Source organism: Culex quinquefasciatus, chromosome 1 (genome assembly GCF_015732765.1).
Source record: "Culex quinquefasciatus strain JHB chromosome 1, VPISU_Cqui_1.0_pri_paternal, whole genome shotgun sequence".
NCBI lineage: Eukaryota > Metazoa > Arthropoda > Insecta > Diptera > Culicidae > Culex > Culex quinquefasciatus.
The window spans coordinates 22,513,707-22,541,499 of record NC_051861.1 but is presented as its reverse complement, the minus strand read 5'-3'; the positions used below and the strand labels follow the sequence as shown (position 1 = coordinate 22,541,499).

At 38.8% G+C, this 27,793-nt stretch overlaps 1 protein-coding gene across 2 annotated transcripts; it reads right to left on the bottom strand.

The window, feature by feature from the left end:
* Positions 1–297: 297 nt before the first annotated feature.
* On the bottom strand, positions 298–27,281 carry LOC6035554 (ras-related protein Rab-11A). Of its 2 annotated transcripts, none has more exons than XM_038254412.1 (5): positions 26,830–27,281; positions 19,458–19,558; positions 5,534–5,655; positions 5,123–5,471; positions 298–1,641 (listed from the first exon to the last, which is right to left on the bottom strand). In XM_038254412.1, exons 2-5 carry the CDS (start codon positions 19,495–19,497, stop codon positions 1,505–1,507), a joined length of 648 nt encoding a protein of 215 aa, XP_038110340.1. In that variant the 5' UTR covers positions 19,498–19,558; positions 26,830–27,281; the 3' UTR covers positions 298–1,504. The 2 variants fall into 2 exon arrangements, with proteins under 2 accessions (XP_038110340.1, XP_038110345.1); XM_038254417.1 differs by lacking the exon at positions 26,830–27,281 and adding an exon at positions 19,648–19,666.
* Between the last annotated feature and the right edge of the window lie 512 nt (positions 27,282–27,793).

The following is a 27,793-nucleotide window of genomic DNA, read 5'->3' as shown; positions in this document are numbered from 1 at the left end:
TAGTGTTTACGTTTTCATCACACTGTACATGAAGAAGCATCTAAACTTTCCACCAAGCAGAAAAGAATAAGCGACAAAAATGGATTAAATCGATTGAGAGCAAACAAGCTGACGGGTGCAGGGACAACAAGGAAAACAACAACTGACAATCCCACGCAGCGGGATTGCGACTGACTGGAAATAAAGCAGACATTCTGCACGCATACTCACCTTAAAATTCAACACGACCAGCCTTTGAAGATTGTTCTGTGAGGTTGTGTGAGGTGAAGAACAATGGAAACGCGAAATGAAAGAAACTCCGTGTTAGCCACCGCTCACTGTTTTTAATGTTTATTTCCCAAGTAACTTTTTATTTTTCCATTTTACTTTTCAACTTTTGATCATAATTTAATTAAAATAAAGTTCTTCCTTCGCAGCATATCACCTATGTTGTTGTTTTATTTTTTTGTTTTATTAAATGATTTTGCAAGGTTGTTTTAGTAGTACTCTTGTTTGACGAATTATCTTGTTTTTATTGCGTTCAAGCGGTATGTTTTTTTTTCTATTCTTTTCTCTTGTTTTATTTATTCCTTCTTTACTCTAAAGCGCAATTGTCTACTGTAGCTGATTTGCGATTTTTGTTTGCCCTCCTTCAACTCCCTTCTGTTTAGCTGAATTCTGCTCGCCAATGGCGCGCCACATATCGAGAGTATCTAGTTTGATGTACGTGGGTGCACCGCCGTGGTGTGTGAATGCAATGCTCGTTGGCGCGTGTGTGTGTTTGAATTTGATGGTGAGTACAAGTCCTTTAATATTTGCTGTTTTTTTAACTTCAAAAACTATTTGTGAGTACATCAATTTTTCCAATCAATCGAAATGAATACGTAAATTGCAGATGTGCTCGTGTGTGTGTTTTTAAATGTTTTCTTTTTCTGGTGTGATTTTTTTTTTCTCGTTACGGAAACAGCCGTTTAATCAGAATTACGAAATAGGATTAGCACTCTCTTCTCTCTGTTCGCCTTCAAACAACAGTTAATATGGGTGTGAGTGTTGTGTATTGTATTAGATTCGACTATGCGTTCGAAAACTTGACATCTAGTACTGCTGAAAAGTGGTTTTTTGTCATCTTGAATCATTTTTTTAAGGAGGGGTAATAGTAGTATGTTAATCGATTAGCTGGTATTTCTTTCGTTATTTTGTTTTCTCCAATTTGACTACTTTATTTTGTAGAGATAAGGATGGTTGTTTGTTACAACACTTGATTTTAATTCTGTTGTTTGTTTTCTTCTTTTCGTTTCGTTCAAATCAAAAGCATATTACTGTAACTATTATTACTATTGAGAAAGTTCTTCATTACTGTAGCTGTTGCTGTTGTTGTTTCTATTGATGGTTTTGCAGCAATAATCATAATAATAATAATAATCGTAGTAATAGTAGTAGTTGTTGTTGTTGTTGTTGAAGTTGCTGTTGTGGTAGCAGAAGAAGTAGTAAGAACAGATCGCGTCGTGGTCTCTGCTTGTGGCGGTCACTGGCAACATTGTTTTCGCACCGAGTCGGTCGTGGGATTGGTCGGCTTCACGTCGATGTTCTCCAGGTTCGGTCTGATTACGCTGCCCTCCGGCGGGTCCCGGATCTGCTTCTGCGACACAATTCGATAGATTTCTGCGCGCGGGATGGAAGGGTTGGATTTTGTTTTTAGTATTTTTATGATCTAGTATGTTAAGACTGTTTAAAAAATAAAAAAAAACCGTTCTAAAATTACTTTCCAGCAAGATAACTCCTGCTAGTTTTATACACCACACATTTTTTTTGAATATAATCAACGCCGATTTTGCGTTGAAACAAACCTTGATTTTCTCAATTCCACAAAAATCTTTTGTTGTTTTGAAAAAGTTGCTTTGACGTTTAGCGTTGATTCAACAAAAATCTTGATTTTTAAATCAACAAAACGTTTTGTTGATTCAAATATGCCTTATTTTTCTGCGTGTAGAATCAGGCTACAATATAATATTTAAAACGGAATCGACGTTAAGTGCATCGAATCAAATCAAATTTGCACCCGAAGTCAACCCACCGCGGTACTTGTCGCAGTAGCAAATTTGCTCTCAGTTCTTCGGGATTTCACTTTGCTACCCTATATTTAGCCTGTTTGCTACCGCATCAAATGGAATTATGCAAGGAAAAATCGATTGAAACACGGAAAAAAATTTAAAAAATAAAAATTAAAACATTAAAAAAATTATTAAAAAACCCAAAAAAAAACGAAAAAAATCAGTAGTATTGGAGTTGTAAATTTGATTTCAAAAATAATTAAATAAAACATTTTCGAAAAAAGAAATTGATCTAATTTACCTTGTGATGAAAACGTCAAATGCCGTATTAAGTAGGCGAATATCTGTTTTACCCCTAATCCGACAAAATGTTAACAAATATTTTAATTCATTTTAAATTGCATTTTTTCCAATCAAATTTACAACTCCAATACTTCTAACTTACGTGAAATTATCCGAGGATTCCGAATATGACAAAATTGAGACCAAAAAGTGCCATCTTCTTGGCCTACAGGGCAAAAACTAACGTTGTAAAATGTTTGTTATAGAAAAATCGAAAAACTATGAGAAAAACTGCGATTGGCCAAAAAGTTATACCTATCTTTTGACCTACGGGAGTATGGGTGTTGGAGGCTGTTGGAAAAAGATATTAAGGTTTTAAAAAATCCATTTTTAACAGTTATTTGCAAAAGCTATGAGAAAAAATCAAGCCAATCCTGGATGTCTATGGCACATTTTGAAGTGCTTCAAAAGACCTTTCGAATGCATCTAAGAGAGTTGGAATTGAAGAAGTTTTACGGAAATGCGAGCATTTTCAAGATTTTTAATGTTTTTTCGACCTCAAACTTCAAAGCCCGTTTTACCCCACTTCCCTTTGTCGTAGAGGGCTCATATTTGGCATGAGTTCATCTCATGTATGGACAAACAAACGCTGAAAGTTTCATCCAAATCGGAGCACCTCGATACGACCTGTTACACATTGGTGAAAAACTCGCTCTTAAACAAACTAGATCGGTGGTGTGCCTTCCAATCAACAATTCAGTATTGGTAGATGATATGACAAGAGAATGAAACATAATCGTTGCCTTCCGATCTTCGACGCTTTGAGAAGGGCTTATATACTCAATCCCGTATTTTTTTACATCTTACCGTCGGTGTGCCATCCGAGCAACGATGCTATGGGAAGGGCTTTCAAAACGAAATGAAATTTTAAGAAACGTATTATTCATTATCATGTTAACCTCAAATAGTGCTGATACACTGAACTGTTTCAATCGATTTCATGAAATTCTTCGCGCACGATTTCTTTGCAAGAAACTTCACCACGAATTTGCCCAGTCCGGACCTCGAACAACCGGCTCAACTACAGAAATTCAATATATACACGATATCGCGAAGCCTTCTATCAATACATTCAAGAAACTTCAACTACTTTCTTGCGGATTCTCACTCGCCAACCGATCTCCCCCACGAACACCACACGACTGATGGCCCAACTTCCGAGGATACGACGCGAAACTTTTTTCAATGAATTCCAGAATCTGCTAGCACTTTCTTGCGGATTTTTGCGCGTCGATTCGCCGACCGATCTCTCCCACGAAAACCACACGACTCAAATCAACATTAACATTTATAAAAAAAGAAAATGAAAAAATATAAAAATTAAAATAAATTTAAAAAAACTATAAAAAAAAATTAAAAAGAAAAAAAATTATGAAATTGAAAAAAATAAAAAATTAAAAAAATAACAAAAAAATATTTTTAAAAAAATCAAAACAAGGCCGTTGCAAATATATTTCAAAGTTTATGCCCCCCCCCCTTAAAAATTGGTCCAAAAAATCAGGGGGCAGACATTTTTTTAAGAAACTTCAAAATTTTAATGAATAGAAAAGTCAAATCAACTGAAAACAATCTAAAACGCATTTCTCTGCATTGATAATCATATTAAGCATGTTTGGGCTGGATTTGAAATATTTTGAATTTTTATGAAATTCCAATGTACAGCACCGCAAAAACTTTATTTTTGGCAAAAAAAATCGTAAATACTTAGGAATTTTGGAAACTAATAATTGCCAAACAACTGGACTGGTGTATAATGTATTTTTAAACACTTTTTTCATTCAAGAGTTAAAACCGTGGCTCGTAAATTCATTTTTTATTTTTTTATTTTTTGAAAATTTGATTTTTTTTTTGATTTTTGAAATTTTGAATTTTTGAATTTAAATTTTAAAATGTCTAAATTTTAAATTTCTGAATTTTGTTCATGTTTGCTCTCACCAACCAGAGAAGACATCCAAAAATCTCCGAAACACGCATTGTAAACTTTGCGCCCTGCTTGCCGGTACTTGTCGGGTATCAGAAAATGAGTACCCGACAGGTACCGACACATATTTTTCTTCTACAGATGAACTAGAATCAGAATTATTTTTGTTATTTTTTTTTTCAAATGTGAACATTAGATCAATTATTTGACCAAAACTGAAGTTATCTTGCAGAAATTGAGCCGAACTTTTCTAGACAAAAGTTATCTTGAAATTTAAAAACATACTTTTACAGAGTGGAAAATTTCACAAAAATTTCACTGTTTTTGAAGCTCTGGCAATATTGTAATAACTGGTAAGTAGCTATAAAGGAATCTTCATCAAAAGTTATTCTTCGAAGTTAATTAATTTAAGAAATGTTCAAGGTTAAAATCACGTCAATCATATGGCTGGCTGATACTCTTTAAAAATTTCGGGAGAGTTTTGTTTTGTTAACTCATCTCACTTTCGTGGGTGAGTGAAAAATGGAATTTTGTGAAAAATTCCAACACTGGTCATTAGTTATGGCTTATTAAGCAGAGATTTGTTGCATGCATGCACTCAAAGTAACACGAGACAATTACGCGTGGATTGGTAGTTATGTGGATTTTATGGTTCAAAATTACTTCAGAAACATTTTTAGAGGAATTTATCCGATAAGAAGATTTTTCGCTTTTGCAACACTGTCCCGTGATAGAAAGACTTAAGTGGAATATTTGTATGAAATTAAGTATAATAATTTCAAAAACTTAAAATACTATCACAACCAACACAGCGCACAGCCGCACACACCTGTGAGTATGTTCTGGAATGCTGTTTCAACGTTGGTCGAGTCGAGCGCCGACGTCTCGATGAAGCTGAGGCCGTTCCGTTCGGCGAAGCCCTTCGCCTCGTCCGTCGGTACCGCGCGCAGGTGCCGCAGGTCGCTCTTGTTGCCGACCAGCATAATCACGATGTTCTGGTCGGCGTGGTCGCGCAGCTCGCGCAGCCACCGCTCCACGTTCTCGTACGTCAGATGTTTGGCGATGTCGTACACGAGCAGGGCGCCGACCGCGCCCCGGTAGTAGGCCGACGTGATCGCCCGGTAGCGCTCCTGGCCGGCCGTGTCCCAGATCTGGGCTTTGATTGTTTTGCCATCGACCTATAGAATTCATGAGTCGTATAATAAGTACTGGAAATAAATAAGAAGTGTCCCGCTCCTACCTCTATACTTCTAGTAGCAAACTCTACTCCTATGGTGGATTTCGATTCCAGGTTGAACTCATTCCTAGTGAATCTCGATAGCAGATTACTTTTACCGACGCCGGAATCTCCAATCAGTACAACTGCAAGAGGAAAGCAAGAAGAAACGAAGAAAGCATTAGAATATTTGCACGCTAAACGATTTGCTAATCATGAACACGACGATGTCTGTCCACATTCGATGACTAACGGTATCGAGGGGAGGAGGAGGAGGATTGCTGAATCAGTCAGACGACGGTGTCGTCATCAGCTGGTACTGCTGCTGCTGTGCAACGTGGTACATTCCAGCACACACTTTTGCTGCACTGTACATGCTCGCTGCTGGTGGTGGTCGCGTAGTACTTGTGATAAGATAAAAACAGAGTTAAAATAAGCTGACTTTTGCTTTCAACTGAAACGTGGACAATTTGGGTGATTGAATAATCTCTTTCAAGAAATATTGTAATTCTGGCATTCGTTGATAACGATGATGATTCACTTACTTTGCCATCTGGCAACTCGAAAATGAGCTACCGAGTTGGATCCACCAGAAGAGTTACGTTACGTATGACAACGTCAGACAAGAACCCTTCCCAAGGACGACAAACCCCACGTAATCACAATTGTTCGAAATTTCAACTGCGCGAACCACATTTTCAGCATAAAGAGATCAGTTCAGTGTAATGCGATTCGCTTCACGAAGCGGCAATCTAATCGGCGGCGAACTGGAATGTACTACAAATCTACTATGTATAGAAGAAATAATTTGCATTTCACTCCTCTCACCCGTTCTGTCCGCGGGCCATCACGGAAAAGTTGATCTTATGCTGGATCCGAAATGGAACACGACGTATTCGAGTCAGGTTTAGTTTTTACACAATACACACGGTACCATTATTAGTGACACGTGGTACGACTGGGAATTTTCTCCTAATATTTTTTTCCTATAACATTTTGCAATCGCAACAACAACGCACTGATGAAGAAGACGGCTGATCTGAAAAGAAATGTTTCCCTTTTGCTGGCCACGTTCTTGTGAAAACAGTTTACTAGGAGGTATTGACATTGTTCACGAGATTGAACGTTAGTAATGCATTACAAAAAGGCAACTGTGCCAAAAACTGGTTTTGTGTACAAGTGGCGCTTACGACCTTTTAGAAACCAACCCGAGAACAGAGCCAACCGTGGCCAACCGATGCCAAATAAGGAATCGGTTGTACCCTGACCCTCTCCGATCTCAATTGATCTTTGTTAACATGTTATCCTACGCTTATCAAAGCCATTTTTGTGGAATGGTACCATGTGCATTCGAAAATGACATTTGAGAAGGGCTAAACGGTCGTTTTTTCATGCCTAACTTGGTTTTTTCAACAATCATTTTTGGGCAAAAATGGTGATAAACTTCTGCTGCTTTTCAAATATTCCCTTTCATAAACTTCATTTCTTTTATATCAGGAGTTATTTTTTTTTTTCTTTTCTTTAGAAATGGTCCTATAAACATAGGAAAAATCATAGCAAAAGGATTACTTCCACGTTATTCGATCGGTTTGTCTCTTGTTAAGAAGGACGTGGAGCTGACGATCAGTAGTGCGGTGCTTGTGGGGACGCGCAGTCCTGTTTTTTCGTGTTATTTTCCGTCTCTTTTGTGTCGCTATTTGTGTACATGGGTTGATTGATTTCCTTCTTCTTCTTTTTTAATTTTTTTTTTGTTAGTTCGCGCGTTCGTTGGCCGATGAGTTTTTTTTGTTCTCTTTATATACTTTTCGATAGAAACGATCCGATTTTTGTTTTTTGAGACAAGCAAGTCGTATTGCTGGATTAAGTCCTTTCCATATCATCGAGGATCGGAAGGCACGTCGACAAATATGTTTTAAGGCTTATGATATAAAATAATTTTAATAAGTGAAGCCCTTCCTACATCACCGTTGATCGGAAGGCACGCCGACGGAGAATTTCTAGAGAATCGCGGCCGATTTTTTTTTCTTTTTTTTTCGGGAGGGTGGTCCAGCCGCAAATCGTTGATGTTGAAACCTCTAAACTGGGCCCTCGTCCTGTCACTTCCGTCAGTAGTCTTGTCGTACATTACAACTAGAATCAGATCTGCCAATGAATTAGTACACTTCGACCAAATAAACACTGACGCTGTATGGATCTGACTCTAGAATAAATGTACAGTTGTGTGTTATTCATAAGTCCAACTTATTCAATTATTCATTTAAGTCCAAATATTCAATTGCTAACTACTTTGGATTGAAAGTCTAAACTTTAATCTAAAATCCTCTTAACTTAATGTTCAAAACTAAACCTTCCTTTAACTGTTGTAGTACTACTTCTATCAAAAACAATGAAAATTTATGAACTGATATATACAAATAGGATAAAAACCGCGATTTGAAAAAGAAATGACCATTTACGTCAAAAGATCCGTAGTTCCTCGATTCACAACAATGGTCGATACAACCATAATCCGAAAACCGTTAGTTCAACAGATCAACGAATTTTGTCCGATATCATTACATTATTGATTGATCGAGACTCTATGGACAATTTGACATAAAAGAATGCCTAGTATTCTACATCAATCAAAGTTTATTGACAGCATTACTTTTACTTTACAATTGCAACTAACTTTAACATCAAACAGATTTGGAAAGGATACAGATTTATTTTAAATGCTAATGCTAAGCAACAAATCAATTGTACTATCCTGAAGTCCCAACCTAAATCCCACATTGTGATAGTGAAAAAGTCACAGAAGCAGCGGTGTCTTGTGCAATTGTGATTATTTTCACGCAACCGATTTAGCGGTCCCATCACTCAAGTATCGGCTAAAATTCCTATCCACTTCCCCGTGTCTTACCTCTGGTCGTGGCCGGCGTCGGTATTGATCAGCACGATAGGGACCTTTGAAAATTGCGAAGGGGTGATGGTCAATAACGAAGTAGCAGCTACGGGTAGACACCAATGCTATGCTATGTTAAGAAGGACGTGGAGCTGACGATTGTGACACCATCTGGTCAAAGAGTATTTTCCCTTCCCTCTGATCTTGTTGTGTTTCTGAAGATTTGCTATTTTCCATCATTATTTGCTATAGATGATTATATTCCTCTATATTATTATACTATAAATTAAATAACCCTCCTACCCCTTCCCTACTTTCCAATTCCCCAATTCCAATTTAACCAATTACAAACTATATAATTATCTTAATTATCTAAATTATCTGCCAAATGTACACTAACACACTACACCTAATTTATTCGGAGCGTTTGGTACGGTATGTCCACGCATCCTTTCTCCCCGTTCACAGAATCTTCTTAGTGGTGAACACAACGGGGTAGGGCTAGCCGCTTAAATTTTTGTTTTACATTTTCGAGTGTTCCCGGATGTACTGCAATTGATCAGTGCATAATTGACAAAGGGAGCACGTGGTCGTAAAAAATATTCGGAGTGAAAAGTGATTTTTTTTTGTGTGTGCCTTTTGTTTCGCATTTTTGTCGTGTATTGTGTGCTGCGAAGAGATTTGAAATTTGCTCGCGTTATCTAAATTGTAGAAACAGTAAAAATATACTGATAAGTCCAGCCCATAGCACTTATGCTCGGTTGGCACGCGTTCGATTTAAAAAAACTTTCTAAATCATCACTAATTTATCTTTCCGCAGCCGGCTGCCTAAGATTTATAAAAATCAACCGATAATCAAAATGCTCATGGTCACATCAATGCCACTCGTGAATCCTGACCTCATACCCATCTACTAACCCCCTCAAAACTCATGTGATACTTTGTCGAAGAAGCAGTCGATTGGGCGGTCTCTATCACTCAAGTATCGGACTAACATTCCCATCCACTTCCCCGTGACTCTACCACTGTTCGTGGCCGGCGCCGGTATTGATCAGCATGATAGGGGCCTTTGAGAAGTTGCGAAGCGAGGAAAGATAGCACCCACTCATCTTCCACGGCTCGTGGATGTAACTTCTGGAGGTCCTAGTCAATAACGGAGTAGCAACTGCCTATGCTTATGCTTATGTTCCCGGATGTACTGCAATTATTAATATTGACAAGAAAAGAGCATGGGCGTAATCTAATCACAAGACTTTCCAGCATGCTTTCAACGGACTGGCTGCGTTTGTGTTAGATTTGATTAGATTAGACAATGAAATTTTGAGTGGACCGTTTTTGAGTTGCAGCCATTTTGAAGTAAATTGTTTGGAACAAAACGCAGTTGTTCAATTTTAGAAAATAATGCACACTATTCGGTCATCCCAAACACTGTCAAACACAAAAAGTGCGAGTTTTTTTGTTTGCCATGTACAGTCCAGACTCGATTATCGATTATCGAAATTCGATTATTATTTTTTTAAATTTTTATTCGGTTTCTGAAGTGAACTTTTTCCGAGGCCTTCAGATAATCGAGTCTGGACTGTAGTCTCATACCTCCTTTAGTTGTTTTCCTCTTGTTATACAACAGGTGAACTAGATACAATAGTTCATAAAACCTGGCGAAGAATAGAGCGAATGCGTAACATGATTTTCGAATAATCCCACTTTGCCTTTTTTTCTTACTGGTAAATGAGCTGTTTTATAATCAGTTGTTTGTGTTTCATTTTGGCTAGTTTTTGACAAATTTCCTGACAGATTTTGGAATCCTACAGTTTCTTCCTGCACAGAAAAAAATATGTAAATTTCCACGTCATGTAAAGTGTGTTTTCAATGTAAACTTGCCACATGTAAATATTAAATCAAATGTAAAACGCTAAATCTGATGTATAAAACATGTATGTAAAATCTAATACAATGTAATTGTTAAATTTAATGTAAATTGAAGTCATTTTGTCAATCTGAACAGTGTAATTGTTAGAAAACATGTAAAATCGTCTAATGTAAATGCGAAACTAATGTAAACTACAATGAAAACATTTTGTTTGACATCAAAACAAATTAAAACAGTTCGCACCGTGCTGTTGTTCGAAGCGGTCGTTTCAAAATGTTTTATTTTGAATCCGCCTTTATTTATGCAACGGTGCTCGATAAGATGTGATAAGATGTGAGTTTAGTCAAAATTGCAGCAAGCGGGCATTCCCTCGTCAACAGCTGGTAATGTTTTTATTTTTCATCGAAAAGAAAACAAACAAAATAGATTATTGTTGCTCTTTTGCTTATGTTGTGCCGTTTTTGTTATTTTTTATCGCGGATTCTACTGTTTCGGATGTTCAGATTCCCCTTCCAGATGGCCCACGGTTGTTCCGGATGGTAAGTTCTAAAATGCTTTGTAAATGTGTTGAGTTTTATTTGTGTTATGTATTTCCCTCTCTCTAGCCCGAGTTTACCTGCGGTTTACAGACAACAAATTCCGAAGCTGACTTCTACGAGTAATTTGGGACGCCGTTGCCTTGGCGAACTATCCGGCATCCGGAAACTCTAGCTGGTCGGTTCATGCTTGAAATACACGAAAGAGGAGGAACCATATAGCAATAGGTTGACGAAACAGAAACAAAGGAAGGTATCCGCCACTTTGCCGAAAAAAAAAAGTAACTCTCTCTTCTCTGCCACACTCATTCACTACATAGACTAGGCCCGTCGGAAGGCGTACAAATTTAGTAATATTATTTGTGTCAGTATTGATAAAGATTTCAATTACTTTCAGTGTCCTTAAGTCGTGCGATGACTTCTTGTGGATTCGCCGTCGATTGTTTTTGTCGCAAATCGCTCTCCGGAAAAGCAACCGGCGGCGCTGTGCCAGGAACGAAACCGCGAGGTCAACGCGGTCCACAAGGATCCGAATCTAAATGAACCTCGACAGCACCTGTAGAACCTGCTCGGGAAGGACGAAATGGTCGCGGGCCACAACATAAATCTCATCGAGGTCAGTTTCGGGCAAACGTGGCTTGAGTATCCATCAGAGTACGGGTGCCGGATCAAAGTCAATGTCAAAATCCATCCATCTCGAAAAGGCTAGATCGGCTAGCTTGGTCGATGCTTCTTAACGAGTATTTAACGCAAACATCGATAAATCTGTGGCCAACAAGAAGAACGTCGCGCTTTTGCGGGACGAAATAGTCGAGCTCCAGAACATAGCTGTCACTTTGTGTATTTGCTGTCTCAGCAGGTGAAATCAAACTATCAGTAGCGGGTTTCTTTAAAATTATCAATTATTCTGTATTATTTCAGGTCCAGGTCCAGAGAACACGACTACGCTGGAAAGAGTTTGAGGAAGAATGTCTTTGATATGTGGAAGCAGTGGAGGAAGAACCAGGTTCGGTCGTCCAGCCTGTAGTCGATTCGACCAAGGAGAACGACAGTGGCATACTAGTATCTCCGGTACTAGTACATCGAGAAGACCCTTACTGAAGCTCGCCAGCAGCCGTGTTATCAGTCGGTGTCCAATGTTCCGAGCCAAAACAACAGTCAAGTGCCTCCGGTGGGTGTAAAAGTTTAGCCGTACGGTGACACTGTAAAAGGACCTGCTCAAGAAGTCCAGGACAATACCGACTTGCCAGTCCTTCAACACTGTTTTGTGTTTTACTTTATTGCTCCGTTGGATCTAGAATCAAAACAATATTTAAGATTCTAGATTCAGCGGAGCAAAAAAAAATTTCATTCGTGTAGGTTTACATCGAATTCATTGGAAATTTACACGTTTTTGAAGTGACTATGACAAGGCTAATTTCCAATGAAACTCATGTAAATTTCCGATGAATTTGATGTAAATATACATCATTTATCATGATACCTTTTGGTACATGATAAATAATGTAAATTTACAGGAATATTTTTTTCTGTGTGGTCCAGTGAAAAACATCGCTAATTTTAGCGAAGCTGATCCAACAAACAGAGAAGATTCTCACTAAACCAGAAGGGTTTTAAACGGAATCAAATTAGGATTAAGACAGCTTCTGGATGGATACAACCGCATCGACTCCATAAACAACTTCCATTCATAATTATGAAAAAATGACGATCTCGCCTTCAACTTTTTAAGGATTTTTTGGCTTCAACAAATTTTTCATTCTTGAAAGAAAAAACAATTTTTAATGATCGATAACAATAAGTGTAAAGATGGGACAAACAAACTTGTGGTTGTTTCTAATGATTTCAGAACAAAATAAACGATTTTATGGGTTTATCGAAAAGTTTACGTCAAACTAAACTTGAAAATGCTAAATACGAGGTCAACATTTCAAAAAGCATCATATACAAACCGTGCGTTTTGAGAAAAATGCATTTAAATGTTGAGCATCTTTTTTCAATTCCCATTTTAATATAAAAGCAAAAGAAGGTGTTCTAATGATAACAAACGATGAAAAACGTTGCTTTTATTGATACTTGATCATCCATATTCAATAAAACATTGATTCCGTCATTATATTTTAGAAAAAGAAACATAACTTCTTTTGAAATCACCACTGTTTATATCACCCTGCTGTCATTGGAGGGGAAGTTTTGTTAAGATTCGTTTTTCGTCGGCAAATGTACATGGCGTCTTTTTCATGATGCTTTTTTTCGCCACGAGGTTCATGTAGTCTTTTATTTGACAGGGCTATATAAACAGGCACTGATGATGCCAGAGATTTTGTTTATGTTACTTTATTTGAAATCATTATTAAACGTACTTCACTGAAGTAACTTTTGCTCATTTTTGGTGGAGAGGTGACTTGTTAGGAGTACTTTCAGAATATGCAATAACCTAGAAAGTGTCAAAAAATACATGGGGCAATTATGCGTAGGACGACCGTATAAATAATGAAAATAATGCATAAATTAACTTCAACAAACTTTGGTTAAAAAATTATACAATGTATTCTTTCTTCAAATATGACATAAAGTAATAAACTTTGACCACCTCTTTTACGCTTTTTGTTTCGTAGATTTCTCAGTATTTTTGCAAGCTTCAAAAAGTGTTTTGTATGATGTGAACAAAACCTACAACAATTGCTTTCAACAGATTACAAAAAAATGTTGCGTCGTTCTAGAGAAAACAACCAATTTGAAAAAACTTAACGCATCACGTAAAAAGAGGTTTCACTGTACAACTTTCAATTCGCCATATTTGTCGATTAATCCCCATTCGTTAGTTTGTCATTTCTTCAGCCAATTGAATCTTACTTCAAGTGTGCAATGTGTGCATTCCACGAAGAAGCGCTTCAAGTTAAGCACATCCAAGAAGACTATTCGTCTGAATCTGCTGCGGGTCGTGTTTACGAGCAAGTGGCAATATGTAGCAACCGACTATCAGTGACAGGCACAATGCTCCATTTGTGTGCTCGTGTTTTCATCATACGTATACGAAAGAATGCAAGTGCCCGCCCTATATATTGTGGCCAGAGTCCGAAAGAACGAATGGAAATAAACAACATACACAAAGAGAGATCAGCTCCCGACTGTCCTGGTTCGCGAATACTAAGTGGTCCTCGTCGTAGAAATAAGGGAAAGGTCGACTGGATGACGCTGGGTTGGCCACCAGCAGCAGCAGCAGCAGCACCATTACCCCCAGGAATAACGATGATGGCATGTGGTCAAGAGAAGGGAGGGAGGACCATCATCAGAATGCAAAAGCAGTAACTGCTATAACTTGCCTTTCTTCTCTATAGAGAAAGGGGAGGAAACTCTCACAATATCACAAGACCAGTGTGATTACCACCACTAGGTTTAGGCAGTGTATAATAGCAAACGACAGCGACAACAAGGCCGCACTACAAATTTGACCACCCTGGTTTAACATCATGAGGTGGAGTAGAGTAAAGCTTATGAGAGCAAGGTCAGAGTTGCAGTTGGTCTCTCTCTGAAGGCCCGAAGAGTAATGTTTTTGTTATTTGACTACGATAACGAGGAATCTATGACTTCACCCACCCTCAATCTATGATGGCAAGAAGCAATAAAGAGGGCCAAATTTACAGATAATGTCGTATTTCTTGTCGTTGTTGTATGCGAAACTAGAAAAATTACAGTAAATTACGTTATGCATTCCATATTAAAATTAATAAATAAATTGTTCGCTCTACAGCATTGCCTTGCCCTTAGCTTTAAGAAAAATGTAATTACAAAAGCCGACTCGGTTATAACCAGGTCCCTGTACCGAAAAGGACTTAATAAAAATAATTTTATAAAAAAAAGCATTGCCTTGCCGCTCTCGATTGTGAGATTTCTACTCAAAAGTAGGTGTGTCCGAAGGCTCGATTGTTGAGGCAATTGTAAAGCTCCTTTTGCACCTAAGCTTCCATCCACTCCGGAATTCGAACTGACGACCTTTGGATTGGTAGTCCAACTGCCTACCAGCGACTCCACCGAGGGGGAGAAGACTCTTACACCTGGATTGAGCTAACGACCTAACCTCAAGGTTAGACTAAGACCAACAATTACTTCCCCATCTGACGGATGGCGTGATCAGACAAATCTCGTCTCGAAAAATGCCACCGGGACCGTCTGGAATCGAACCCAGGCCGACTGGGTGAGAGGCAACCACGCTTACCCCTGCACCCAAAAATGTGCAATTTTCGAAGGTAAAATTGGAAGTTTTAAAATTACCACTTTAATGATGTAACACCTAAATTTAGACTAAAAAATGTTATTAAAACGGAATATTGATAATTTAAAACATTTTTAGCGGGAAAAATACACCTTTTTTCTAACTAAAAGATGTAATCATTCTCAGATGTGGTTGGTGCCTTCCTCACTACTTACTAAAATGGATCACACAAAATGAATTATTAATTTTTGAAAAGGACATCATAACTTAAAACAGGGTAGCTAGATTTTCCAAATTTAAGAATCGTTTGGAAGATCTCTTGATTACCAATCCAACTATAGGTCGAATGATGGATCTTGACAGTGTTTATTGATAAGCGAGATCCGGCTATACAAATATCTCTATAGTGCTCATTACTTTAGCCAGGGTTGCCAGATCTTCGATCTAAACTCGTTAAAAATCATCTAACGATCTAACAGGTTTTTTTTAACGCATAACTTTTGAACTACTTATCGAAACATCAAACTGTATTATACTCGATCTATTGTCTTTTACAAGCAGAACATGACCAAACGTTTCGCCACCCTCAGCAAACATCAAATCAATACAAATTGCTGCCGGAGCCTTTTCCGGATATCTCCCGGAATAGATCTGGCAGCCATTTTGTAAGGTTTGACGTTTGCGGAGGGTACCAAAAAAAGGTAAACAAACCACTTCGTGCATCAGCCAACGGGATACAAGTCGAATGCAACCGATTTGGTGCCGAGAATCTTGAGCTAGTTGGTCACATACATACACACAGACATTTGTTTTGTTTTTGATTCTGAAGAAGGGATTAGAATATGACAAAAAAAAACTCGCACTTTTTCTTGTTTGTTTCTTGTTCTGCAAACAAATGCAGGCAAAGTGTCAAAAAGTGCGTGTTTGTTTGTCATAGCTTAGTACCTCCCTGAGCCGACATGTATACTTGAATGTGCTGCCCATCATTGAAGAAATAGTTAATATCCACTTTTTGCAATAGTTGATTTGGGCACTGGGTGGATCTACAAAGTTTTTATTCATTTTTCGAGCAGGATTGTAGCCCAAGTAAGGAAGGCACAAACATGAAATTCTTGACTCAGAATGAAGGAAAAAAGCGTTTTTTATGTTGTATTTAGAAGTATTTTAGAGTTGTTAAGTTGACAGTATTTGTTCTTAGAGCGTAATTTTCTTTAGCAAAGATTGTTCAAAATGTTCTTTAAATAACTAATCTAACAGAAGGAGTTTCAATGACTAAGTTTTGAGATGTATCAAAAACAATTGAATGAAAATGTTAATTTAATCATCTCTTTTTTCGGGATGTGCACACTATTACATATCATAGTTTTCATTACACCGACCACAGGGTGACCACTCAAATCCCATTTTCAAATTCCCGACTTTTTTCCAGACTTTTCCAGAAAGCTCAAATAATAGGCATTTGTTATCTAAATATTGATTTCAAACAAAAACTCTCTATAAGAAAAGTCAATATCAACCACCGAAAAAAAAATCTAAATTAATTTAAAAACATCCAACTATTGGCAATTTTTGTAAACACAGAAACTGAACAAAAAATAATAAAAAATACTTCAAAAATGGAAATGTATTATTATGAGTCAGAGTAGAAACACAAACAATAAGTCCTCAAAATAAATCTTATAACTTTCATGTTATTTTTTAAATTGACAAACGTATAGTTTTTGATACTTCGTTTCAACTGGAAATGGCAAAAAGTTAAAGATAACTAAATTTAAAATTTTATTCCTATTTCTTCCACTTATTTTAAGCAAAATGTTTGAAGGGAAAAAATGTTTCAACACTTTAGCAATAACTTAAAATTTTTAGGGTTTTTTTTTGCGTAATGAATTAAGTTAAACAATTAAAAATATTTTCAAATATTCAATCTATGTGACAAAATGAAATAGAATCATTACTCTAAGCTGTTCATCAGGCTTTATTTTTATATTAGTTTTTCATTAACTTTATCTTTTGCTGATAAACAAAAATGAATAGAAATCATTTCGACGTCGTCGTGCTATCTTGTCGCACCCGCCATTTTGACGTTCCGAGAAAAACGCGTTTAAATGTTTGACCTTGAATATTCAAAAACGAGAGCACGCAATGTAAACAATAACAAACACGTTTTGTTTGGCTCACCATTCTGTGCATTGTCCCAAAGTTTGGTTTAAGTTGGTTGCTGGAGTCCCGAGTTATAATTACAAATGTTTACGGTAGTCTAGCTTGTACGTGCGACAAACGCATCCTGACTTTCCTGGCCTGAAATCCCTTTGGCCTTTTGTCGCACTTACATGAATTTTCAGGGAGTGACAAGATAGCACGACAAGATTGAAACTACTTTCATATGTAAAGTGACAAAAATGCACGGAGTTTTTTCGGTTTTTGTTGAATATCTCAGGATTGAAATCGAATTTTGGGGATCTGTGAAGGTCAAAAGGTGAGGCATTGTGAGTTGCACAAAATGGCGTTCTTAACTCAATTTGGCCCAAAATGCACGTACGACAAGTTAGCACGATGGCGACGATTTGATTCATCTAAAAAATGATGAAAATCTGTGTCAACTGCATCCAATATTTATTAAGATTTTGATTGTCTTAAACAGCTTTTCCATACTCAAATATATTGAAATTGTGAAAAGATCCTTAAATTTAAAGTAATTTACAAAAGCAAAATTGAGTGAATTTTATTTGAAATTGTTTAAAATATTACAAAATTATTCAAATGTTAAAATTAATTTTCAAACAAGTATGCTTGGATTTCCCGACTTTTTCTCAATTTTTTGCGGATATTGGCGAATTCCCGATTTTTTCCCGACTTGAGTGGCCACCATGCGACCAGCAAAATGTCTGCGCAGGCTCAACTCAACATACTCAACATACAAACATTGGAGAAAAACCATTCGGCCCAGTCTAAAAAATGTCTAAATATTTTTAAAAAATTTAAAGTGCACGTGTTTCTGCACAGCAAATTTTGGGTTGCCATTTCAGTAAAATAAACCATCACATTTGCTGAAATTCGGTAGTATACAAAACATTACTGAAAAATCAGTAACTGCATATCTGTCAAACTGAAATGTCATTTCTGACTTATTGTTTGGATGCTGCCGAGAGAAGATGCTCTTTCAAATGGTCGTTTTTTTTTAAATTTTGTATTGTGATCTTTAGAAACAAAGGTAAGAAAAATGTTAATATCAAATGCCTCGGTGCTAACCACCTGTTTTTTTAGGTTTGGACGATTGATGGAATAAATGAATTAATAACAATATTTTTAATGACAAGCAAAACAATATTTTGAAATAATTGAAATATCAACAATGATTGCTGAATCTTCAGCAAACGCTCTGTCAAACTGCCACAAGAAAATTACTGAATTTTCAGCAAAACGATTTGACGTTTGTTTTGCTGAAATTTCATTTGTTTTGACAACCATTTTACTGAAATTTCAGTAAATCATCTGTCAAAGTGACAAATATCAGTTAACTGAGAATTCAGTAAAATCAAAATTACTGAATCGTTTACTGAAATTTCAGTAGATGAAAGTTCAGTAAAACTTTACTGAATTTCAGCAAAAAAAAATGGTGTTGTGGGACCTCAAACTTTATGCTTCCCGTCGAGTTTAGACTGCGCAGCCATTTTTGTTAATTTTTGTTGGTTAGATTTTGAAAATTCCCAACTTTTTCCCATTTTTTCCCGTTGTGGCCACCCTGATCTGGGAGTTCTAATTAGAAAGTTTATGTTTTGAGTGATTCTATAGCCTTGCCCCGGTGAGAAAAGCAAAAAATTAATCAACAAGGTTATCCCACCTTCATTACTCCGAAATCGTAAATAAATATAACCAGCTGTTTCGCGACAAGGCCTAAAGGCAAGGTCACCAGCGCGCAAAATTTACGACGGAACCCTCCCATCCCTCTAGGGACAGTGTTCGCGCACACACGTTACGCCCAGATACTATACAGTCTGTGTGCTGTTGTTCCACCCACCAAAACGACAAACCCAACCAAACAACCAGACCAGCAAACATGGTTGTGCGTGAGTAACTTCGACTTTGCGAGATGTCGATAAATGGCAACGCCCGACAATTTCGGGTGGTTTATTTTGCTCTTTTTTTCTCGCTCGCTTCTTTCCAGCAATTAGTCACACCACCGCCGCTTTGGATAGGGTAAATAATCGCCCAGAATTCCCAAGTTTACAATCAGCCTCCCCAATCGTGTGTGTGTGTGTGTGACATCAGTCTGTAGCAACAGAAAAAAAAAGTGCCAAATTTCTGCCCAACTCAATCGAATTAGGCCCCCTCTTCCCTCCTCGACCCAATAACAACAGTTTAATTCAATTAACGGGCCGCGCAATATTCGAGTGCGAGCGATTTCCCCCCCTTGAGGGAGCATATTTTTGACTGGAACTTACCTTTGAATAAATAATCGTATTCGTCGTCACGGGTGCCCATTGTTGTTGCTGCTGCTGCTGCTCCTTGTCCTCGAACAAGATCCGATGCGTTAGTTCCGGCCCTGTGTGGAACCGAAAAAAAGGGGGAGGAATATTCGTCATGAGTTTACAACTCTTCACTGCTGTTTGGCTTCCGCTTTCCTCCCCATACACCACCGGAGAAACGAGCAAGTCCTCCACCAGGGAGAAGGAAAAACGGGTCACATTTGTCAAGCCAGCCAGCTAGTAGGTTGGCCAACTTTCAAGGTTCTTGTTCTTGTCTTGGGGCGGATTTTATCGTTTAATCATTGCCGGGTCGTCGCTAATAGGGGGAGAGGGGGTAATATGCACCCCCTAAGGGAAAACTGTGATTTCTCAACCATTACAGCATTACTGTGGAAGAATTTTGTTCGATGTTCTAAAACAACTATTATTCTTCGTCATCCATGTGAAGAAAGTCTTAAAAAACCTCAAAATTGTTCGAAAATAACAAATTTCTAAAAACATTATTGATCCATTTCAAACAACCATGCGGGGCAATATGCACCACAACAATGGGGCAAAATGCACTACAACAACGGGGCAAAATGCACCACAACATGGGGCAAAATGCACCGGGTAAAAGCAGTTTTCACTAGTCACCACTAGATGACACCGCTGTTTTTACAAAGGAGCTTCACAGCGGTGCATTTTGCCCCGACCACGCTTTTTGCAGAAAATTTAATTAAAAATGCATTTTTTGATGTTTTTGGACTCATCTATCTACAGAATAGTGAAGATTATGGCAAAAACTATATACCTCAATACTTACAATAACAATAAATGCTTTTTATATTGTCCAAAAATCATGATGAAAGTTCAATGAAAATTAGATGAAAACACAACATTTTAAAGTTTTGCAAATAACTTAAGCTGTTTTTAAACTACGATGCTCAAATTTTTCCAGCATGGTTTAGCAATGTTAAGCTTCCAATTTCTATGAGTTTTTCCCCGGAAAATTCTTTCAAATACCGAGAAAAGCAGGGGGTGCATTTTGCCCCGGGGGTGCATATTACCCCCTCTCCCCCTACATGTACAAATGTTGCATGTTGAACTGCTCTGTTCAAGGGAGCGGCCTCCGTCGTCTTACCACAACCATATAGGAGACCACATAGAAAACAACAAACGCAGCTAAAGTCATATACACACACATGCGAAAAGTTTTTTAACAGGGAACAAATTTGAGTCCAGTCAAAATAAATACGTAAATTTTGAAAACCACATAAAAGCAAACAAAATGAAAACAAAGAAAATGAACCGTTTTTTCAAATAACAGTCTGGACCCGATGCCTGATTTTTCTGTTACAATCTTTTTTTTTTATTCATAACTTATTTTTATTAGGTCCTTTTAGGTGCTGTGACCAGGTTGGGACCGAGGATCGTTATCAGTGTTCCCACGAGCCTGAGCCATCGGCTCAGCTAGGTTCATTTTTCTGGCTCAGGTTCACACCACACGTCGGCAAGCATCGTCGGCTCAGGCTCACCGAGCGCCGTGAGCCATGGTTCATTTGGTTCAAACCAGGCAAGCTAGCCAAAATGAACCATTGGCTTGAACCAGGCTTGAACCTGATCAGAGAATGTTAGGGAGCGTTCTTTTATTACGTAACGCAGTAGGGGGAGGGGGTCGGAGGCCGTGTTACGCTCCATACAAATTTTTAAAATTTGTATGGAAATTTTGTTACGAGGGGGAGGGGTCTAAAAGTCCGATTTTTCGCGTTATGTAATAAAAGAACGCTCCCTTAGGCTTAACGGTGAGCTCTGTTAGGCCGTGACACTGTGCAACCCTAAATCTACTACTCGGTAATATTTGTTACACCGTAACATTCGTTACACTGTAATATTGTTACACCGTAGCATTGTTACACCGTATCATTGTTACATCGTAGCATTGTTACACCGTAACCGTGTTACGCCGTTACACTGTAACGGATGTCACGGTGTAATGAATGTTACGGTGTAATGAATATTACGGTGTAACAATGTAACGGTATAACAATGTAACGGTGTAACAATGTAACGGTGTAACAGAGTTACGGTGTAACAAAGTTACGGTGTAACAAAGTTACGGTGTAACAAAGTTACGGTGTAACAAAGTTACGGTGTAACAAAGTTACGGTGTAACAAAGTTACGGTGTAACAAAGTTACGGTGTAACGAATGTTGCAGTGTAACCATTGTCGTAACATTTGTTACACCGTAAAATCCGTTACACCGTAACATTGTTACACCGTAGCATTGTTACACCGTAACATTGTTACACCATATCATTCGATACACTGTAACATTGTTACATCATCAATTAGTTACACGGTAGCATTGTTGCACCTTAACACCTACGCATAGTCATGGTTTTCATTAGCTTGGTAAGCCTGGCTTAAGCCATGGTTCATGGTTCACTGAACCAGGATTGAACCACAAAGGGAGGTTTAAGCCGAACCAATTTTATTGGTGAACCTAGCCTAACCGGTTCATTTGGGAACTCTGATCGTTATATAACTAATATATAACAAAAAAACAACTCCTTAAACTGCCGAAATATTCGGAGAAAATGCCCCACAGCTCAGCCGAACTGTAGAGCACCTCCCCGGCTTCCTCCTTCGTGGCTCCACCGTCTCGGGAGCCACTGCTTCCTTGGCTTTTTCCTGCGGGGCGAGGGCGATCCTTCGATTTTCCGTCCGGAACTGTGCCCGGCAGCGGCTCCGCGGCGTGGACGCCGGAACTGCTGGACTCTGCTTCTCCGCCTTCCTTGCCGGCGGTTTCGGTTTCGACGCCTGCTGGCGTCTCCGGATGAAGTCCGCATGCTTGGGGCAGCTGCGGTCCGTGGCTTCGTGAGCTCCAGAGCAATTGGCACACCGCTTCGACTCTGCTTCTTGGACTTTGCACTCGTCCGTCTAGTGGGGACTCCCACAGTTGTTGAGGCTTGAGGTGACAGTTCCTGATTCCATGACCCAGCTGCAAGCAGTTCCTGTACTGGGTCACGTTCGGCCGCTTGTTCCGGTAGGCCTCCCACCGGATGATAGTGCTTGCCACAACCTTCATTGCAGAGAGCTTTTTCAGATTGGTGTATCCCTTGGGGAAGACCACAATGTACGGAGTTTCGTCCACGGTGGACTTTTCCTTCCGCTTGATGATATGCACCTCCAGCGCGTCCAGCTTGAGATCCCTCTTCAGCAGGTACTTGACCTCATCCGGTTTCAGTTGATCAGGCAAACCACGAAGAACCCCCCGATGATTTCGTTCGCTCCGTGGTTCGTGGGTGTAAAATTCCACTTTCTTCCTCTGGAGAAGCTCCTGCAACTTGTCAAAATCTTTGACAGAGAAGCAGGTCACCTTGGTTCCAAATCGGGTTAGTTTGTAAATCGGATCGAAACCAAATTTGCAACTTTCCACTATCGCCACGAGCTTGTAAAAATCCGTGGTGTTCTTCACCACCAAAGGTGGTTGCTTTTGTTTACCTGCCGACTGACCGAGTGGTGGAACCGTCGGGGCGTCTCCTCCTCCTGCTGGGCTGGCATTGTTGTTGTTTTTGTTTTCCGCTAGCGGGCTGAACTTGTTCCTTCTCCGACGATAGCTCCGGTGACCTCACGGGACTTCTTCCGCTCCCGATTTCCGGGGATGAGTTGAAAATCATCCGACTCGGAGGTCTCTTCCACCTCCATCCGTCAAACAACTCAAGGCAAGCAACGTTGCCTTTAGCGCGCACGTCACAACACGTCTACTCTCTCGAAGCTATCGTAGCCAAGTCGATTACAATCTTATTGGAATTACATATATACTGTAACGGGAATTGCAGGCACTGGGTCCAGACTGATAATATTCCATCTCCACCGCATACCTGAGGACAAAGATAAAAGATTTGGAAGACAGAAAGTGTTGGTGCTACACTTTTTTAAGGGGATAAGGAAAATTCTCCACAGTATCCCAGAATATGTTTTGCTTTGAGTTGAAAGGTTTTTGGGAAGGTGAATGGCTGTTCAAACTCTTTCCGTGTTCTTAATTCTAATTTGAAAGCATTGCATTTTCTTATCAGATTACTTTTATACCTCGTCCAGGCTATCGCTTTCTTCTACCAGAAAAAAGTAATGCAAAACAATCCTAGAATAATATTAAATACCGTTGGACCTATCGGAACTTCCTGTCGCAAGAATGGTTTCAGGTGTTAGCCAAATATGGTTTTCAGATGTGGCCACCGGCGAACCCGGGAACCGGTCAAGGAGGCAAAAATACAACCTGAAGATACTTTTCAGCCAAAATCAAGAAGTTTGATACGTCGCATGACTAGTTTACGCTGTTTCCTACTGCGGTTCAGGATGTGGCTACCGGAGATCAGTGGAACCGGTTCCGATGGGTCCAACGGTATTTTTGCTATTATTCTAGAATTGTTTAGCATGACTTTTTCTGGTAGAAGAAAGCGATTCAGTTTACATCTGATACTAATTTCAAAACTTAATTCAAGAAACTCTGAACATGAACGAAAAATCAAAGTTCCCCGAGTCGTGGTACGATCCCCTCGACAGATTGTTTGCTTACGACTTATGTAGCGGCTGCCAAACGAAAATTTTTAAGATACGGCGTTTCTCTGCCTTCGAAAACGCGAGTTTTGCAATTATAAACTCGCTGATCCATAATTTACCCGAGGGAATTGGAAGTCAAAATATAGATCGAGGATCCTTTTGATGCTTGCTTTCATGTTCAGATGGGCTAATTCTGAAATGGGTCGATGGACTGGCATTTGAATGTTTTTGGAGTAGTTAATTCTGTTCGACTATCTGATATTGTACACAACTAGTTTTGCCTTTCTTAATAAAGAAAGGTGTAGGTTTTACTTTATGGCTGGACGTCATTTTCATGTTCGTAAATATGACGATTCAGCATGAATTTTAATCGGAAAAATCGCCAAAAAATCACACTGCATTGATTTTCTACGCTTCATCGATTCATCTTGACAGAACTCGTCTATCTCCAACCCTCGAATTTTGAGAAAATAAATTCCGTGGAGATCGAGTGATGTTCGTGTGTGGTAAAATTTTGCCAAATTTTGTGTCGCGTCGTTCTCAGCTCCCCTGAATCAGATTTTGATTCTTCTGAATGCAGATGAAAGCTAGTGTGCTGAACCTGGGCGAGTTGCCGCTCAAATTTCGAAATATCCATCTGTTTTCGGATGTGGCCAGACTTTACAACAAAATACACAGTTTTCAAATGAAAATTTGGTCAAAATTTTTCATTTTCATATCATTTATTTATCTCAAAAATTGCATTTTCGAGCTCTACAACCTCCCAAATTTTCATCGAGATTCATAATATGGTTCTGGAGTTAGAGCCGTTTGATCAACCTACCATAAGAAAAAAAAATCCCCAAAAAAATGTAAAAGCCCGCCTGGTGACCTTCGCCAACATTTTTCATTTCTAATTTTATCTGAAATATCTTTCTACAATCATAGCACAAACCATGAGTGAGCATCTCAAACAAGTTCGACATCGATCGGCAATCCCGAACAATTTTTAGAACGATTTACTTTTTGCCTTTTTTACTAAACTAAACTACTACTAAACTTTATGGCTGGACGTCATTTTCATGTTCGTAAATATGACGATTCAGCATGAGTTTTAATCGGAAAAATCGCTAAAAAATCACACTGCATTGATTTTCGACGTTTCGACGCTTCGTCGCCAAGTTGTCAAGTTGAGCTTCGAATACTGGCGCGAGAATGCTGGCGCATATATGTTTTGGCTCGACTTATACTCGTTTGTAGTAGCTTGTCTACCGATGTTTCCTTCAACATGTAAGATATCGTAGCTTTTCGGTTTCTTTTGCCCTGTCCGTTTTTGCATAACTGTTTTGTGACATAGGACATTCATCCGCCTACAAACAATTTGTTTCCCGTGTGCTCCTAAAATCGCCTTTAAGTAGGCTTCATTTTGTCGTGATTTCGTAAGTTTATTTAACAGAGTTCATTGGATTCCAATAGGAGCTTTCGAAGCTTCTAAGCTTTATATCGTTTTCAATGTTTTCAATGCTCGCGACGCCAATGCACAGTGGTCCGAAACCGAAATCTAGCGTGACAAAATTGATAGCGGCCACACGTTAAGATATAGAGCTTTGGTGTCTTGGGGACAAATGATCAGGGTCAAAAGAGGCATCTTTTGGTATGGTGGACATTAGGGTGGTCCACATTTTAGGGTGGTTCAGAATTTTTACTTTGGCGGGATGATGAGATAGCGCATCGGTGTCTTGAAAAAAGTTGTAGGAGACACCATTCTGAGCAACTTTGCTGAAGAGCACAAAGCTCTATCTTCAAACGGGAAGTTTTTAGAGCCATTTTTGTGATTCAGGTTAAGGTGTTCATGAAAAAATGTGTTTTTTGAATTTATCAACTCAGGCTTATGTCGTAGCGAGTTAATGTTTTCTAGACATTGGTAGAGCTTATAAAAACACACATTTATCTGCCAAGAGAACGAAAATTGGACCTTTGAAACGAAAGTTATAGCCAAAATACGACGAAAAAGACGCCATTTTGAAATGTGAATAACTTAAAGGTAGTAGAGTTTGACCTCGCTCTTAGAAGCATCTGAAAGTACACATTTTAGAGTACATTTGCTGAAAATATCTCGGAGGTCTTTTTTGTTTAACTCATTTAATCTCAATTTCAAAATAAGCATTTTTAAGTCGTTTTTTGCCCATAACTTTTGATAAAATTGACTAAAATTAGTTTTTCTTGAACAAAAATGTTCATTTTGACAAGCTCTACAATTTTCTAGAAAGGCCCAAAAATGTACAAAATGTTTTTCGTCGCATAATTGTCCCAAGATAAATATGAGTTTTTTAAAACTATAAAGTGACGAGGTTCATGACACGTTAATAAAATAAACAACAACAATAAACTAATAATTTTAAAAATAAAATTTCACACAATTTTTCCCCAAAAGCATCCAACTCTATTGTTTGTTGTCTCTTCAATGTTCGTCCACCCATACAAGTAAAGCACCCCCCCATTAGGGTGGGGAGGGGGGTGGCCTGACTGGAGGCTGACAGAGAACAAAACACCTACACAAGCAACCATTGCAAACACATACAACGACGACGACAACGAACAAGACAAAGTAGTAGGCTGCTGCTGCTGGCTGGCTGGCAAATTGGACAATGATGACGATTACGATGATGACGGTGACGAATGACGAATGACGACGATTTTTCCTTCTCTGGCCAACCAAGTAGTCAGCCAGCGTTTCTTCTCTCCGGGGTAGTCTGGATTGTTCCGGAACCTGGACCGTTACGGGTCACCGTCGAATCGACGGGACAGAACGAGGACACTCACTTATTTTTTCCTCCTTATCTCCAACCGAACCGCACACACACACTCCGATTCCGGGAGGAAAATTTTCTCTTTACTTCAGGGAACCACGACCCGATTCTTCTCTACCACATAGCACTGAACTGGCAGAGCTTCTGGCACTTAATCCGAGGGAGGGTTTTCGGGGGCAGCAAAGTAAAATCCTGGAAATTCTGCTCCGCAATCGTGTCTTTCTTCTTCGCGACGATATTCCGGCCCGAACCCGTGCTCAGCAGGGCGATTTTCGACCGAATTTAGGCACGCGACGGATCCCGGAACGGGCTAGGCAACACCAATCCCCGAAGAAACAGGAACAGAGAGGTGACAGGCCACGAAAAGTCTCAGCACAACTTGCGCTGTGGCCACGGCTGCGATGAGAAACAAAATGTCTGCTCACACATCGGAACACTCTTTTCTGCTGCTGGCTGCTTGATGATGGGGGTTGTTTGGCAAAATGGGGCAGGGTGGCCAGATTAGATTACGACGGTGGGGCTGTAAATCAAAAGGAAATTTTTAAACTTGAAAACGCTTCATTGAATAGATCCGTTGATTTTTAATCTTATTTTTGAGTTTATTTTTAGTCAAAGCAACTTAAATTTAAAAAAAAAAATCAAGCATGATTCTCAAATTGTATGAAAACCAGATACTACCTGTCCAGAGTATATCAAAACTTTTGCAAACTAAACTGAGAATATAACTGGCAACACTTGATGTGAGTCATGATTGTTCCCCCAGTGCAAAAAGAATCAGAACGTTGGAACTGTTTCTGTCTTTTGACGTGGTTGTCACTTGTCATTTGACGTACACGTTTTTCAAAATAAGTTTACACACTTATTCGAAACTGTCTAACTCCGGATTTTTTTTAGGAATGTTAAACTAAACTTAAAAGTTTAATCACTTTAGAGTTTCGATCGTTCTGCGAGAAGGTAAAAGCACGGGATTGAAACTC